Consider the following 17,564-nt stretch of genomic DNA (forward strand, 5'->3'; position numbering starts at 1 on the left):
AGGGTGAGGCATCTTGCATTTAAAAGCTGTAGCAGGTCTTTCTTAAAAAATGAAGTATGAGTAGGAAAGCGTAATTCTCTGCTGGCAAAATATAATCCCATCGCTATATTGTGAAAATGAGGATAAAAACCCCCCACATAATGGTTTTGACAGGTCACGGTAACGAGGAAAGTCAGAAAGCGACCAGAGCCTACTTCAGACTGCGACTCCTCACCAGCCAAATCATATGAGCAGAAGCTGTACGATCGCCTGCAGCAGACTCCCTCATTACTACCCGTCTCACAGCCCTCACAGCTGCCGATTGCAAGCCCCCCTCAGGAGACCACCCCGAGCCGGCCCATGCCGCCTGAAGCGCGGAGGCTTATTGTCAATAAGAACGCGGGGGAAACGCTGCTGCAGCGGGCAGCACGCCTTGGGTACGAGGTAAGGGTCCCTCGGCGCCCTGCAGGATGATGATTTTTTTAAAAAAATTCAAAAGTTAAAACCCTCTTTACAGTTTCATAGATGGAAATTTTGCAAAGCAGCAGCTTTGAATTTGGTCATTGACATTTGCCCCCCACGCCCCCCTTGGTGCATTCCCTTCTCCAGCGTGTGGGGCCTGGGACAGGTTGCTGTGGGAATGGGTCCCCATCGCTGCTGGGTCAGCTGGTGGGGACACAGGGTAAGCAGCATCCTGTGTGAACGGGCAAAGGGTAAAGTTTTATTGGTAACCCTTGCTTCAGTTTAAATATAAACCATCTGCAAACAGAATTAATGTTGGTTGTTTTTTTTTAGTAGTCTTTACGGTGATCTTTACTGAGCTGTACAATTTTTGCTTTTGTTATTTGTGAAGAAGTGTAGTTTAGAGGAAGGGTTTTTCCTTTTGCTCTTTTTTTCTCCACGGAGTGTCTGGTACATGATGTGGGATGTAGTGCTTGGAGTGTCCTCTTGCATGATCAGATGCTTCTTGGTTCTCTGCATGCTTTGTGCTCAGAGTCTAGAGCTGTTCCAGCTACGCCAAGCAATGTTGTCTAATGAAACAGCCCTCCTGTTGCTACAAAAATCAGAAACCAGTGAATCCCCTAGCTCTGCTGTTTTGAAGCACGCTTTTATTGGGGAAATAGGGGCACGTAGGTATGAGTGTCGTTGTTGCTCAACTTCACATCTTGCAAGAAGGCATTTCATTGCAGAGAGCAATTGCTGGCTTCGGCATGGCTGCAGCATTTGCCTTGGCAGTGGGAGGGCTGCTTGGACCTCGGAGTTGGGCTTGAGCCCTGTGCTGGAAGGTGGCATCAGCCCGGGCCCAGGTGGGGCCTGCCCAGCCTCAGGGATTTGTTGAAACCTCGAAAAGGCCTTTGTAGAGCTGGAGAGCTTTGTGTGAAGAGGGGCCTTCTCCAGCTCTGGAAGACAGTATTTGTTGGAAGTGTTGTGTTTACCCTAGACAAAGGCTTCTTCTAACCCAGGGCACTTCAGCTGTAGCTAGGAAGAGGAGAAGTGGTTGTTGCAACGTTGCTATGGTAATCTCCATAATGTAAATGATTTAATTTCCTATGGACCTAACATTTCCTATGGATCCAAAATCAAAATGTGGTCTAGTGTGTGCTCCAGGCTATTGGTGTGTATTTTCTTCCTGCGTGGTGTGTGTCAGGGTGAGTACACTTTGGCATTTTGCTTTCTGTGCCTGGTGTGCTCCATTGAGCACAGCTCGATGCGAGCAGCTCTGAAACTTGGTGATGGGCTGAGGTCTTGCTCGAGCAGGGGCTGAGTGCTCTGTTTGCTTTGCTGATGGTGGGAGCTCTCTACAGCATTGGCCCTGAGTGGGCTGGTTGCAGAAAGCTGGGGGTGCCAGGGCTTACCGAGGTGGGGTTCCTGTGACCCTGAGGTAACCTTGTGTGCTCACCATGCCTTCCCACCATCAGCTGATTGGGGATTTTGATTTTCTGACTTGAATTCACCCGGAAGTACAAGTGAACACCACGTTTTTCATAGGCTTAAATATTCCAATTGGTTTGACTTGATTGTTTGGCTGGCATTGATAGCACAACAGTGGGTCCTGTTGTTGGCAGAGCATGGGGCAGAGAGGAGAGCCCAGTCCATGTGCCTGAGCTGCTGCTAGGATCCAGCATTGCCTGTGTCTTTCAAGGCCCAGAGCAGTGGGTGGTTGTGCCACCCTGTCATGGCTTTATTTGGCCTGTGTTGAGCTGTGATAGTTTGGTCAGTCATGGAAGCTGTGTAGCTGTGGTGTTTTTCTTGCTAGCGACTAGACTACTGCAGTTAGTAGAAAGCTGAATTTCCTCTGCTGCCAGAAAGATTATAATGGTCAAAAAGTTACAGGTTCCTCTATTAGAAATAAATAAATAAATATGTATCGATGGGTCAAAGTAATTTGCTGATCTGTGACCTGTGGTAGCTGCACACATCTGTTTTCTGCCATCTTCGTTAGTGGGGCAGCAGCCTTTGGTGGTTGCGGTGCCATGGCCAGGGGTCGTTGCTGAAGTGGGAGTGTTGGATGCTCACGGGCACATGAAGGCTTCTCATAGCTGCTGTGGTGGCAGTGGGTAGCCCAGTGGCCCCCTGCCAGCTTGGTGGCAGAGGAGGCAGACGAGTTTGCGTCACCAGGGCCACAGCTTATAGAGGGATGCTGAGTGCTGATGCAGGACTTGGGAGCTGGAAGTGGCTGGCACCACGGGGCACCACTGAGCCCTGACAGTGGCAGGAATGCTGTATGGGACAGAGCAGCCCTGACAGCTCTGCCCTGAGACTGGATGATCTTGTGCCTGCCCTTGGCAGCCTGCCTGCCTGCCTGCCTTTGCGCAGGGCCCTGCGGCCATGCAGAGATCCCACCCCAAACCCGGAGGCAGTGCTGGCACCTTAAGCATGCAAAGGTGCTGACGAGCTGTATATATCGCTCCTGGACCCACAGGGCATCCAAGTGCTGCTAGCTCAGGTGCCTCTGCCCTACTCAGTCGCACGGTGCAGTTGTGCTCCAGATAGTTGCAGGAGGAGGACACAAGCTGTTAGAATTTTGCATGTGAAAACTGATGTGAGAGTGAAATGTCGAAGGACAAATGTGTCTGGTCAGATAAATTGTAGGGCTGCAGCTAACAAGGCTACTTAACGGCAGTGTGGCAAACGGTCTTTGGCTCTGGAAATCCATAGGGTCTGAGCAAAACCCTGCTGAAGCTGGTGGGAAGCTTTGCCTTTCCTTCGCTAGGCTTCTGCGCCAAGCCTTGCTTCATCAGGGTATTAACAACCCATCCCAGTGTATGGGCGCTCTCAAATCCATTTGGTTTTCCCCATTTGAAACAAACGACTTGAGATAATAGTAGTCTTAAAACTGTAATTTACTTTTTGTGAAGGGGGAATTATAGGGAGCGTAGAGTCTTCTGGGGAAAAAAATTACAAAAGGCTTGCGTAATGAATTTGATGGGAGAGGAAACACTGGCTGTCTTTGTGCCGTTTGTTGCTTTTTGGTGTGTGACTGGACTTGGAAAGTTCTCTGGTGAATTTGGGATTAAATCTTGCCTAGGAAGGCAGTGAAATTAGAGGAATATGTGGTGTGTGATAGGGGTTGGGGAAAGATGGTGTTTGTTTCCAGGCGTTTTAAATGCTCAGGAAGACAGGGCTTACCTAGGCAGGGGAAGAATGTCTGGCCCTGGGGATGCTTCACACCGAGGGTCTGGCGCTGGGTCCCCAGTGGCTCTGCTGCAGGAGCAGGAGCTTCTGAGCGTCATCCTGCCCTTGCATAGCTCCCCTAGGGAGCTCCTGCACCCTGCCTGGGAATGAGCATCACCTCGAGCATCATTTCTGGGACTTGGCATGGCTGTGGTGAAGCGTTATGGCTCAGCTTTATAATGCCTTGCCCAAGGGCCATGTTTCGAGGTTAAGTGGAGGGCAATAGTGCTTCTTGGTGGCAGCGTGTGCTCCCAGGGTATGGGGGATGCGCAGGGGGATGGTGACCCCTTCCCTTGGAAAAGGGGCAGGAGCTGCTGCAGGGCATGGGTGGGAGACAGTAAAGGGAAGGGCATCTCTTTGTTAGGTGAGGATGGAGCATGCATATTTGCATGCACCTTTTAACGCTACTGTTTGCAATTTGTCTAACAAACTGCAGGCAGCAGAAGCGGTGGTGGCACATATCTTGCCTGGTGATGTGCTAGCTTGACTCTTTGGATTAACTGCGAGTGATTTTCACATTGCTGGTTTAAATAGAGCACCTGTACAGACATTAAATTGCCCTGTGGCACTTTCACAGCCTTTCTCTAATGTTAGTGAGAGATGCTTATGAAACCAAAAGTGTGTTTGTGGCACCACATGTTCCTGTATTCGGCAGCGATGACTTAATTTTTTTTGAAAATTGAATAAATCATGTTAAAAAAAGTTAATGAGGCATTTAATTAATTAACAATGTAGAGTTTTATGGTCTTTATGGTTACATTTTGTGGTTAATGACATTCTTCTTATAGCCTCTTAACACAGAATTGCCCGACAAAATTGTCCTTTTCGTCCAGTAGTAGGTATTCTGCCCTACGACGAGCCTTTCCTTTTTACAAAAATAGATGAAAGGGCTTTTATTTTGAGTTGCAGAATCTATTCTAAATGGTAACTGCATGCTAAAAGTGGAACTGAATATGGCAGCTGCTTCTGCTACCTATATCCATCTGCTAATTTGCCTGGCGGGGTGGTCTGGTTTTGAAGGAAAATTCATACCTCCAGGGTATAATTTTGCACAGCCCTTTCTTATGGGATTGAGGAAGTGCAGGGTAAAAAGCATCCATTCTGAACTGATTTTTGGGCTTCGGGCTGGTAAGCAGGAACATGAAGAGCCCCCTGTTCGCTGGGAGGCGGGTCTGTGGGGATCCCAGGTTAAACCGATGGGTGCATCAGGTGTAGGTGGTCCGGTGGCAGGTGAGGGGGATGCTCTGGTGCCTGGGACGGGGCAGCTCATTAGCTCCCCACTTCAGCTTGTTTAGTGAGGGCCTGCTAAAAGAGCAGCTTCATGCTGTATCCTAGATACCAGCTCTCAGGTCAGGTATACCCAGAGAACAGATTATTGCGGGCTTTCCGGTAGATTTCAAAACGGGAAGAATAAATGCATGACACCCAGCAGTTGTTTTATTCTCTTGTTTTGGCAAGGCAAACACTTGCCTTCTCCATGCCCTATCTGGCTTTGCGAAGATGTCACTCAGCCTTCAGGAGGAGCAAATGCAAAATTAATGGCTTGCTGCTAATCTGGGAACGCAGGGGCTATTTTATACGTACAGTGTCACTTAGAAATGGGTAGGTTTTTTTCTTTTGCATCTGACACAAATCAAGGAAGACTCGCACCATCCTAAATTTTTGGTTGAGTGATGGAGCAGTCATTGTTTCAAGGCTGCACAACAGCGTAGAGCTGAGCCTGGCCTAGGCTCTCGACCGTGGTATATTTGACTGCAAGATGAATTGTGTTAAATTCACATGGCTTCCCACGGCGCCGGGCTCGTTATTGGAACCTGGCGCCTGGCTTTAGTTCTGCATGCAGAAAACCAAGGGTGGGTGAAAATGGGATTTCCCCGATCTTGATAGAGCCGGGCTTTTTTTTGTTTGTGAATAGCAAACCGTTCTTTGTGTGTCTTAAATGTGTTTTGTTTCGGGTCATGCACTTTTTCTTTTTAAAATCAAACTGATGTCGGCTGTGCTGCTGTTGTGCTTGCAGAATTTTCTGCTAAAAAATGCAGATGTACTAGTAAAACCTTCCTGCTAGCTTTATGCATGGAAGTTTTGAGAAGTGGAAAGCTGCAAGTTTTGTCTGAAAAATCTGTGCCTTCCCTCTCTGTGACGATTGCTGACACTGGGGGCTGCGGGAAGGTCCCTGCAGGGTGCACAGCTCTTGGTGCCACTTTGTCCAAGCTAATCTGCTCATGGAAAGCCGTGGTCTCTGCTCTGTGTCCTGAATAAATACGGCTTTCAATGGCTCCCGTTTTCCTTTTGACTGACTCAAAGAGGGTAACTTAGGCATATCACAGGGATTTTGTGTTTTCCCCTTTTTGCCTTCCACACACACCCACCCAGGCTCCCCAGCTCCTTTAAGAAGAGAAATCTGTGCATCACTGCAGCAAGAAATAACTCGATGTATCTGTTTTTCCTCCTGTTTCCAGGAAGTGGTTCTGTATTGTTTGGAAAACAAGGTGTGTGATGTGAATCATCGCGACAACGCGGGTTACTGTGCCCTGCATGAGGCCTGTGCCAGAGGCTGGCTGAGCATCGTGAGGCATCTCCTCGAGTATGGGGCTGACGTCAACTGCAGTGCTCAGGATGGAACCAGGTTAGTAGCACCCATAGCCCAGCACTGGGTGGCCACAGCCACCAGGCAGTGGTTTCTTAGGCCATGACGGTGAGAGGAAGTGCCCCTTCCTTCTCTCTTTATGTCTTTCCTTTATCCTCCCCTTATCCCCCGTCCTGCATGAAACCCCCAAAGCAGGTCAGATGCTGCCAGGGTCCTCTTGCGTGGTGTCCTCCTTATTGCTGGTCCTTGGGCAGAAGCGTGCCGGACTCGGTGACTTCCTGTGCTCTCCAGTTAATGTAGCGGTGGGGGCACACTTTTGTTGTGTTTCGAGTTTGGTGTAATTTTTTATTTTTTTGTTCTGGGAATTTTAATAAGTTGTGCTTTATTTTTCTTCAAGAGTTTGTGAAACTTCCAGCGACGGGGCAGGAAGGAGCATTACCTGAGGTGCAACCCTGCTTGTGTGCTCTCCGAGTCCTTCGAGTTGTGCCACAACAGTGGGCTTTGCCTTGTTAGCAGGGTTGCTTTTAAGAGCACTTCAGGCTCTTGCAGTGATTGGGTGTGCAAGTCCTATATATGCTATATAAAAGTGTTGTTTTGTGGAACTGTTAAAACTATCTGCTCTTTTGATATTTTGGGTTGATTTTTTTTTAATCCCGAATTAGCTTTTTTTTAGTTTTCTTCATAAAATAGTAGGGGTGCTGAGTTCTTGTGCTTGCAGAATAGATAGTAAGCTTTTCTTTCTTGCTTTGTGGAGCTAGAAATGCTGCATGTACATCTCCTGAAGTACCTCGTTGACCGCCTCTGTGAGGCTGACCTTGGGGTCACTTGTCCTTAGCATATGCAGAATGTTATCCAGTCTATGCATTTTGGGGACAGGTCACTTTGTATTCTGTGAAGCTCCTGCAGCTTGTTATCTTAAATGGTTTATCTCATTCACTATCACCATCCAAATAGGCAGGTGAGATTAGCATGACTAAGAGTCTACCTCTTTTGTTTTTAAGCTCTTTATTTATTAACTTGGGAAGGGAGGAGTCAGGAAAACAAAAGTCCCAAGAGGGCCGGCTAGGGTGGTCCATTCGAAGTTCATGGTGGTAATGGTCAGTCGTTACCGGCCCATCATGGCCCAAAGGAAACGTTTCTGGAGAAGCATTGAAGCTCTGGCTGGATTGCCAGATTCCTTCTGTCTCCCACTTCTTTGTCAGCCTAGAGAGTTGAGACTTCTTACAAACAGCCCCGCATTTTCTGCTGTCTTCAGCTTTCATACGTGACCTATGCAGCAGTGGCAAGTTGCCATAAAAAGAACCCTACATTATTTTTATCTCACTTGCTGGAATAAGCTATACAGAAAATTAACCCCAGGAAGTTTCAGACCGGTCCTAATCACCCACCAGTTCAGAGTCCACCTTTGATTTCGATTACAGATGGAGCTGATCTTCAAGAAAGAAACTTGGCTTGTGTGCCCTGAAAAGTTGTTTTGGGGGGAAAATGCGTTTTAGAAATGAACATAGTAATGATCTGATCATAGACGGTAATGTCAGAACTCAGCTTGTGGTTCCCTTTCCTTTTTGATGGCAGGCTTATTTTTTGTTTGAAAAGCTGCCCAACAGACAGTGTGAATCCAAAACGCATCTAATGCACAGATGAAAGATGGTCTAGCTGCCCTGAGTTGGGGAGGACGGAAAGCAGAAGTTTCTGTAAGGAACTTCTGATGAGTGTTATCCACTGCCTTTTGGTAGGGCCAGACTTCCCTGTCTCTGTAAAGCAAATCATGACATTCATAAGACAAATCCCATTTTTCTCTTAATAAGTAAGATACTAAAATCTTAAATCCAAAAAATCAAAGCCTTTTTCCCTTCCCCTTTAACTACGCTGAATGTGCCTTATTGTTCCCTCCATCCACCATCTCACAAGCCCACTAGCCAAAGGTGTTTCTGGTAGCGCTGGAAGCTCTCAAGTCTTGAGACAGTAACAGTGGATGTTCAGTTTGATTCAGCCAGTTAGTGTAAATCCACATAGAGGAGTGCTGTAATTGCACGAGCTGTAATGTAATTGCATACGCTGCCTTTGTTAATGTGACAGCCTGGGGTGTCACTTGGATCCCAGCTGCCTGAAGCTTCGGTCTGCGTTACTTGCTGCCAGCTGCCTCTGTGGTCAGCTTTTTGGAGGACACTCTGAAAAGTTGTGACAAGTGAGGATATGGCTTCAGTCTGAACAAAATGTCCATGTGAATGTTAACGATGTAGGAGAGTTTTGCAAAGTGTGCATCTCTCCTTTCCGTCCTACCTGGAGTGCTGTGGGCGCTCTGATCAAAGTGGTGGTTTTGCATGTGTGTGTTCAAGTTTTGAAAGTGAAGCAAAGACCCGACCCTCTTGCTCTGGTGTTGCCTTTTATGTACCTATGCAGCCAGTCTGTTGTGAGTTCAGTAGATCAGGTAGGCTGTCAGCCTCTGGTTCCTGATACTATCAGAAACCTTGGTGAACCCAAAACCAAACAAAGCGCCAGACCGTAGTGGCTGGGCAAGGAGGTGAGGGCATCGGGGTGGGGGGGGTGTGTGTGTGTGTAGGTATGGTGCAATCCTTCCCTTCACCCTCAGCTCAGCGCTGGGGCTCTGCCTGCATGCCTACTGCTGCCTGCAGTGCACAGTGTCCCTCTCTGCCCTGTTAAGGGCACATCTGGTCAGGTTAAGTACAGCCGTCTTCTGTGGTTTTCCCCTTAAACTCTGTGTTGATGGTGGCTCTCCAAGTGCAGTGCCTGCAGACCCTGAATACACAAGCACTCTGCGGCTGAATTAGTGGCTAATCAAAGATTATTGTAGAACAGGGCGAGATCTTTAAGACCTGTCTCAGAGGTGCCACAGCCACTAAGGGCTCTTAATCGTCTTACCTATAAATAATAATAGACTGTGCTTAAGAGGTGAGGCTTTCCTTCCCTGACAGGACCCCAGGAAGTGCAGTAGCTCAACAAGGGGGTTCGATGACCAGTGCCTGACATCAGCAAGGATGGTCATCCAGTGTATTTGGCTTTATCTCCTTGTTCTCCTCTTGCCTCCACAGCATGCCCTAGCTGAACCGGCACCACTTCAAAAACAAAGCTGCATGCCAAAAATACAGGCATCTCCTGCCTGTTAGTGAGGCCTCTCCTTTGCTTCAGAGTTAGCTTGCTAGATTCATTCTCTGTAGCCAGTTTTGCTTTATCCTTCTTGCTGGCGGCTGATGAGCTCAGCCTTTTTTATTTTTTCCCTGGGAGGACCATGCCAAGATGGCTCTCTTCCTGTGTCCTTTCAGCTGGTCTTGGCAGAGCAATACCCTCCAGCAGCTAATTGCGTTAAAGAAGAGGCAGCCGGCATAGCTGCCCTCCTGTAACTTGTGCCTTGCCTCTTCCATGGGGCAGCATTGCATGATAGAGTAGATGGGGGTAAAAATAAGATGCCAAGATACGGTATTGCTTAGCGAGTTATGAGACCTCTTACTGCAATGAGGAAAATTCTGGTGGTGCCTGAAAGGCTGAGAGAAACCCTGACTGGCTTAAATAGTTTATAATTTTGGTGGTGGAATGATAAACCCCCAGTGAAATGTTTTCCTAACTCTAGTAGTGGTAAAAATAGTAGGAAGAATTTGACGGTACACAAGAGAGGGTTGGGATGTGTGTCTCCTGTAGGATATTGCAGCTTTCGAATGTCCCCAGATCGTTCTGGGGCCTTTTGAAGTATTTGTTTTAGAAATGAGCTGTTCTACCATTAACTATATCATTAGGGATAGAGAGTGTTTATTTCCACCATGCTGAGGGCAGAAAAGATTATATGGGCAAAGCAGCTCAGGAGAGGGCTCCCAGGGATGATCTTTTTTTTCACATCTGAAAGAGTTGCCGGCTCCAATAGTCACTTTTGCATCCTACAAAGAGGATGGTTAAACTCTGCCAAGACTGAAAAATACTCCCTCCTCTGCCAGCCCTGGTGGGAGAAGCAAACAAGTAGCTGTGCCTTTGCGTGGTCCTGCTCTTGAGCTTGCCAAGAAGCTGTGCTAGCCCGTAAAAGAGTCTGTCAGTGCTCTGTTACTGCCTTTTTCCCCCCTGCCTTATCTATGGGAATCTCCTTTTTTTTCCCCTGCTCCTTGCCAGTGTTTTCTTCCCTTCCGTCTCTTCCTTCTGTTTATTGTTCTTCCTCCTTCCATGCGGCTTTACTGCGCCTTTCCTCCCCCTCGCCTCTATAAAGTCCTGCCTCATGCCCAGGGTGGCCTCCCTGTGCTCTGGCAGGTGACAAAGCTGGGTCTGCCTGCCCTGCTGCCTGCCCTGCTACCCCTGCCTCTGTTTGCACCACTGAACCAGGCTGGGTGACACGTAGAAAGGGAGAGGGAATCCCATCCCGGGGTTGCAGCCCAGGCGCTGCCGTTTTTCCTTCCCACAGAATGCCCAGGCGCCCTTTAATAAACTCATCCGGGTGTTGTTAAATCGATTGAAACACTGCGTGGTGATTTAGATGCTGTTTTTAATAAGTTAAGGGATCATCTTGAATTCATTACTGCTTCAAAAGCCACTTAGGTAAGTCAGTTCAAGAAAAAAAAAAACACACAAAAAATCCCACAAACCAATAAACTAACAACACTCTCCACCCCCACCCCCAAACCAGAAAATCCTAATTCTGGATTTAAAATAAAATGGAACACAGTTCAAAATTAAAGACTCAAGTAAAGTAAAGGAGTGGGGGGGGGAAAAGCGTCCCCAGCATTTGGCGGCAGCCATAGCTCTCATCTGTTCATGCTGCCTGTTGCCAGACTTTCAGCCAGGGATGCTTCATGCCCAGTGGGGGACTGGAGGGTTTGCAGCAAGGCTGATCTTTCCTGTTGTAGATGCTCAAAATGTCGTGACCCCACAGCTCAGCCCTCAGATGCTTGCTGGCAGCCAGAAACACCCAATACTTCTTCAGCCTTGGTGTCAGCACCCCTGTTGTTCGTTACCTTTTGTGATCACTTGGGATGTTTAGCCCTGGCCAGATCCTGGATGTGCCGGGTGCTGCATAGGCACGTGATGCTGCAGCAGTCCTTGTGTGGAAGCACCGAGTCAGTAGGTGGAGGTGGGAGGGTGAGGCTTGCAGGGAACCTCAGGGATGCTGACTTGTCCAGCACTCTGTTTCAAGGGCATCACATAGTTTTGGTGTTACGTTAAGAGCACTCCCTGTGAAATTGAGAAGGGATATCCTGACCCTGTGTAACTGATCCTCATAGACCTCTCTGGTCTTAAAATTTGAAAGTGGCTTTCCAAAGAGCAGCATTTGGGGCTTTGACATGCACGTGCATGTACACATGTTGCATGCTCTGGTGCCAGGGGTCTGAGGGGTGGCACGAGCTGGGTTGAGGACTGCGCTCAGCAGCTTGAGGGTCACCTGCTTGTTCACTGTGTTGGTTGCCTGGGGGTGCGCAGGAGGCTGGCAGTGTGGGGTAAGCCCTCTTCCCATAGCCATCAAGCTGCAAACTCCCAAGTGCACCTCTCTTGTGTCAATATAGGATGCATATGTTAAAAACAAAACCGCGTGCAGCTTTCCAGCAAGATGGGGGCAAGCGAGAGTGCCTCACGTGTGACAGATGTTAATCACCTTAAGTCACAGCCTACTGGAAAGTACTTTGAGTAAACACAGTTGGAATATTCTTTCTGAGATGGATTAGAGCCCCCCTGCTACCAGCAGTGCTGTGTGATAGATAGGAATATGGTCGTGTGCCTTCCTCTTCTGACTGGTTTGACCTGCTTCCTCCTGCAGAGGCAGGAGCTCTGCCCTGAGCTCACGTGGATGGCCGTCTGTACCAGGGCAGTGGTGACATGGCGGGGCCGTTGCTGCGTGCAGCAGAAGCGGTGGGATTTGGCCTCTTTGCAGGAGGGAGTTTAAGCCCTGGTTGTTACCCAAGTGTTGCTTGGCAGATTGGTAGATGGAGCCGAGGGGTTTGCTTGTCTGTGCTTCCAGATGACATTCTTGTAATGTCATTCTGAAAGGTTTCTAGGAAGGCAGTATGTGCGGTCCTGGTTACAGTCCTCGCTTACTTCTTTTGCCTTTTAATAGATCTGCTTGAGAGCTTGGAAGCCTTGTTGTGGGGCAGTGGTGGTGGCAGTCTAAAGGGGTATAGAGTCAAGCTGCATGATCACGGGCCATGCATTTGACTCCACTTTCAGTTCCCTGCTCGTCACTGTCTAAGGAAAAGATGGGATTTTAACACGTCTTCATTAGTCTGAAGGGTAATATGTTCTACTTCCAGACAACTCCCTGTTACGTATAATCAATTTTAAAGGCAAAAGTTAATGCGATTTATAATTAGCGATAAGGAATTCTAAACCTGGAATTGCAGGCATGTGTATTAATGAATAATCCTTCTGTAGGCTCACAAAATCTATGTCTGAGCTTGTATAGATTGCTCATGCCGTGTAAAATGCGTTAATTTCCGGGTGGACTGAACTTAAAATAACATGTTTTTCAGTTCTCTGAGTAGAAGGGTTGGATTGTGCTGCAAATATGTTCACAAGTACTGTTTAAAGAGGGTATAGCACAGAAGTGTAATTCCTAGCAAATTTTCGTAACTTATTTCTGTGTACATAATTTCAGAGCTTTGGGTAACTGATCTCTGTGCCTGCCCAGAGGCAAGCTAGATGAGGCCTTACGCCACAGCGCACTGTTGAATTGGCAGAGATTTGGAACAGTGGAGTGACTTGCAGCAAAATTACGTTTGTGAGGCTTCATGCAAACTCCTGCTTTCTGTTACAGCGCTGTAATTATTTTACTGGCCCTCGAAATATGTATGGCAATGAATAGATGTAACAGCAATATCTGCCCTGAGCAGTCTGACTGTGAAAAGACAAAGAGGGGAGGGGATGATGTGCAAGTAAAACTGACAATAAGGTGATTGGCAGCTGTATTAATAGTGTTATTTGCTATAAATAACTTTGATCCGAAGTCAGAAGTTTCTTGTCAGACACATTTGCATAATACTATTGAGTCAAAACGTAACACTATGATCTTTTTTATTTCCCCCTAGACCAATCCATGATGCAGTTGAAAATGATCACTTGGAAATTGTCCGCTTGTTACTGTCTTATGGTGCTGATCCAACACTTGCAACCTACTCTGGGAGGACCATTGTGAAAATGACCCACAGTGAGCTCATGGAGACCTTCCTCACAGGTATGTGGCCACATTATGTGGGGCTTCGCTGGTCGTGGCAAGTGGAGGGACATTCCCTGGTCCCATAGTCCTTGTTGCCTGGTGGGGACGGCTCCATGCCAAGGAGTAGTGTTAGGGTAGGCTGCAGTAATTCCCTCTCTGCCTGTGAAAACGCAGTGGCTGCAGGTGGGTAGCATGCAGCCCCCATGCATGGAGGCTCCTTCTAATTGAAACTCTTAATAAGTCATAAGGATTATGGTACTATCAGATTTGATAGATAGGTAGACGGTCAGCAGGCTGTTTCAGTGCCTTCAGTTTTCTGCTTGAAATGAAAATAAACTTGCCAAATTGAATAGCTGTTTGTTAAACATAATCTTTTTTTTTTTTTTTTTTTTGGTTTCCTGTGGTCTTGTTTTTTGTCCTTTCAGTACTTGTATTTTTGCAAGTTCTGCCTCATGTCTGAAATGCTCTTAAAGGCTCTTGTGCTTAAAGATGTCCATGTTCTAACGTGGTTTTACTTTTTTTTCCTGTTAGTTTTGGATAAAGATACTTGCATTCCCTAATAACTTAGCTCTGAAAATGTTTGCAGTGTTCACAGTGGATGAGTTTAAGTACTCATCTACTTACCTGTTCAAATGGAGCAGTGTAGAAAGTGCATAGGTGTATCATGACTTTTAGTAAAGTCCAGTATCTTGGACTTCGTAGCATCTTGAATTCCAGTATCTTTTCATCAACTCAGCTAGCAAATCTCCCAAATTATGTCTGTAGAAAAGAGCTATATCTTCCGAGTGTATCTGTGTGGGAAAACTCCCAAACTGGTGTCCAGAATAACTAACTGTGCAGGCTAAAAAGTGTGGTACATCCTATCTTTCACAAAAATAAACTGCCACTCTCGGTTTCTGAAACTTCAGGTTGGGTCTGTCGCTGTTAGACCTTGGGGTGGTTATTTGATGTGATGGGTCATTATTTGTTGAGATGGCAGAAAGGATGCAGGAGAAAAGTAAATTCCAGGAATATTTGTGAGAATGTTATGTATATGCTGTTGTTTATAGCATGTGCATCAGGAACATGGTATGGGGATTTTTGATGGAAGGTATGGAAGATGCATAGTCAGACTGTATGACACACGGTCTGCTACACTTGCCAGCTTTTTGTTCTCATCAGTATGTTTTTGTTGTTGTTTTTTCCTCTCCAGAGTATTTAACTGACCTGCAGGGTCGAAGTGTTGATGACCCTGGTTTGTACTGGGATTTCTATGGCAGCTCTGTGTGTGGTGAGCAAATGTTATCCTTTATTTCTTTGTATGCGGAGACTTTCAAAACATGCAGTACGTGAGGGTGGGGGCTGTTTTGTTTTTATGGCGGAGGAAGCTAGGAAGGAAGCAAACTGATTTTATTTACAGATCACGTTATTGGAAGAAAAAGCAAGACCTGCAACAGTCTCTTCAATGCTGACTTGGCACCTTTATTCAATTTTATTTAGATCCAAAAGATGAATCTGGATTTGACATCTTGGCAAATCCTCCCGGCCCAGGTGATGAAGATGAAGATGGGTTTAGCGATGTGTTTGAATTTGAATTTTCAGATGAGCCTCCCTTGCCGTGTTACAACATTCAAGTGTGTCTCTCTCAGGGGTAAGAACAAATACAGGTTTTGGCGTAAAATAAGCGGAGATGATCTACTTGGGATGGTAGCTGTTTGTGTTTGTGGGGGAAAGTTTGTGTTTATGTAATGTGAATGACAGCGCAACTCCGTTACCTGCCAGGCTTTTTTAGAATAAGCGAATAGGAGGTGAGAGGGGGAGAGGCTGACTTGTCAGGGCTGCGGTTTGAGTGCCATACTCCCGAGCAGGATGAGTGACGTTTGAACACAGATTCCTTCCCTTGTCCCACGCAGGCACCTTGGTATAACATCCCAAACTACAAGTGCTTGCAGCACTTAAATTTGTTTGTAAGGTGTTTTCAATTTTAGTTAATAGGCTTTTCTGTATTGCTAAGTGGGCGCGCTTTTGTGGATGACGCAGTGACATTGTTACTGGTGTTCTGGTCTTTGTAGCAAAACTGGTTTAAAGCTCTGAATAGGATCAAACAAATGAGCATCTTACAGAAGATGCTATGATACTTAATAATAAGCAGAGACCTGGAAAATTTTATTATCTGTTGTATTCAAGTTATAAATTAGCTTTGTAAATAGCTACCATTTGTCATTTGCACCAATTTTGATGACAGATGTGGGAAAAATAGTTTTAAATATTAATCTTTTAGGAGTGCAGGTTTTAATGTGTTTTTATTATTTGAGTGATGGATGTAATGAGTTCTCTGAAGTGGACAAGTATGAAGAATGAATTTAAAAAAATGTATTCTTAATCTGAGAAAAACAACCCTCTGTTGACATATTTAAGATTGGCATCTCTGGAAGTCAGAGGTGCTGAAATTTCTGGTTATAACTATAAGCCATCTTCTACCTTGCTAAATGAGAGTCAGGCTCAGCCAGGCAAACCTTTAACTGTATGAGCAGCCGTCTCAGGATGGCTGCAGACGCACACGTGTGCTCGTGAACCCTGGGTTTATAGGCTCCAGTACCTCCCCCTCCTTCCCCAAAGCTGCAGGCAGTGGTACTGTGAGTAAATACATACACGCCTGCACATCTGTTGTATTCCACCCTGTGGGTGATGGCCTTGATTTCAGGGGCGTTGTTTGTGTGGGTACAGTCGGGGAGGGTCTGTCACAGCAATACGGTGAAGAGTCAAGAAGCCCATGAGTGAATGTCAGTTATTGGAGCCTCTTTCTCCTTTGCTTCCACAGACCACGGAACTGGCTTTTGCTCTCAGACGTGGTGAAGAGGCTAAAAATGTCATCTCGCATCTTCCGCTGCAACTTCCCCAATTTGGAAGTTGTCACCATCACAGAGGCAGAGTTTTACAAACAGACTTCCCTCAGCCAGTTGTTCTCTTGCGCTATGGACCTTGAAGCTTTTAACCCGGAGAGCAAAGAGCTGTTGGACTTGGTAGAGTTTACAAGCGAACTCAAGACTTTGCTCGGCTCCTCGCTTCACTGGTTGCATCCGCATGAGGACCCTCCCTTCGACATCCTCTGGTGAACCATCAGGCCATTTAATGTACAGTGCTCTATACAGTTACTTCTTTATGTATATGTGTTCAAATGAAAATGTTTCTGTAAAGAAAGGACACTATTAAATATGAAAATATCTTTCCTTTATATAAGAGATCTGAATTCCAGTTGGATGGATTTTGGAAGAATTTTTTTTTAACTTCAATCAGTTTTTACAAAATTGTTATATAATGTTTCTTTAAATGCACACAGGCTTTGGGATAAGTTTGTTATTACTTGGAACACATTTTTTTTTTAAAGAACACACACACATTGACTTTGTTTCATACAAAGCACTGATTACACAGAACATACTTTTTTCTAGGTGATGTGATCAAAGTCGTGTGGCTTGTTTGGGAGATAGAATTCGGTAAGGCACTTGGTGATATTATTTTTGTTTTTTTGTTTACAGAATTACCTGCTTTGGCCAGGTAAGCACTATTGAATATAATTCAATAGTTTGTAATATAAATTAAACCATATCCATACGCATCAACTAATTGTAAGAACTTTTATATCCTAATTTAAAAGCTGTGAAATTTAGTTTTCACACATCAAACCGGATTGTTTATATATGTTTAAACATTTTATGCTCTTTATTTAAAGAAGACTTTGAACTATTTTTTCTGTACCTTGTAAAATATTGAAAAACTAACATATGTTGAAGTTGCTTGAAACTGTACATAAACTAAATTTTCTGAATTGTGTGTTTATGTTTGAGATCTGTGTTTTAACTTTGTAAGTAAATCTCCTGCCTTTGTATTTATATTTTACAAAAATTTTCTTAAAGGCAATAAAACTGTTGAGAAATGAAGAGGCTGAAGTGACTCCCATTAATTCTGTGCTTGGATGCGAAATGAGCTCCAACTCATTAATGTTTATGAAATGAGGCTCCATGAGCGGTTCTCTGAGCGGAGCAGAGCTGGCACAGGTGCCAGCGAGCAGCTGATGAAATCTGAGGTAGAATCTGCATTGGCTTTCTAAATTCAAGGTTACAAGAAAACATTGGGCGGGCGCCTTGTGTGGGATAGAGGTTTGAAAGTGGTATTCACAATACTTTCTGCATTGCCTTTTAC

At 45.8% G+C, this 17,564-nt stretch overlaps 1 protein-coding gene across 8 annotated transcripts in view; it reads left to right on the forward strand.

Annotated features, from left to right (window-relative positions):
* The window catches only part of BCOR (BCL6 corepressor), an 83,243-nt gene extending 65,939 nt beyond the window's left edge, over window positions 1-17,304 (forward strand). For all 8 annotated transcript variants that reach the window (XM_080374327.1, XM_080374330.1, XM_080374326.1 and 5 more), the window contains 6 exons: window positions 154-423; window positions 6,114-6,280; window positions 13,255-13,400; window positions 14,575-14,652; window positions 14,862-15,012; window positions 16,183-17,304. In XM_080374327.1, coding sequence (XP_080230453.1) covers window positions 154-423; window positions 6,114-6,280; window positions 13,255-13,400; window positions 14,575-14,652; window positions 14,862-15,012; window positions 16,183-16,477 — 1,107 coding nt within the window. In that variant the 3' untranslated portion in view covers window positions 16,478-17,304. The remainder of the gene's footprint in view (window positions 1-153; window positions 424-6,113; window positions 6,281-13,254; window positions 13,401-14,574; window positions 14,653-14,861; window positions 15,013-16,182) is intronic.
* The last annotated feature ends 260 nt before the right edge of the window (window positions 17,305-17,564 follow it).

Source organism: Falco punctatus (genome assembly GCF_963210335.1).
Source record: "Falco punctatus genome assembly, chromosome: 2".
NCBI classification, from domain to species: Eukaryota; Metazoa; Chordata; class Aves; order Falconiformes; family Falconidae; genus Falco; species Falco punctatus.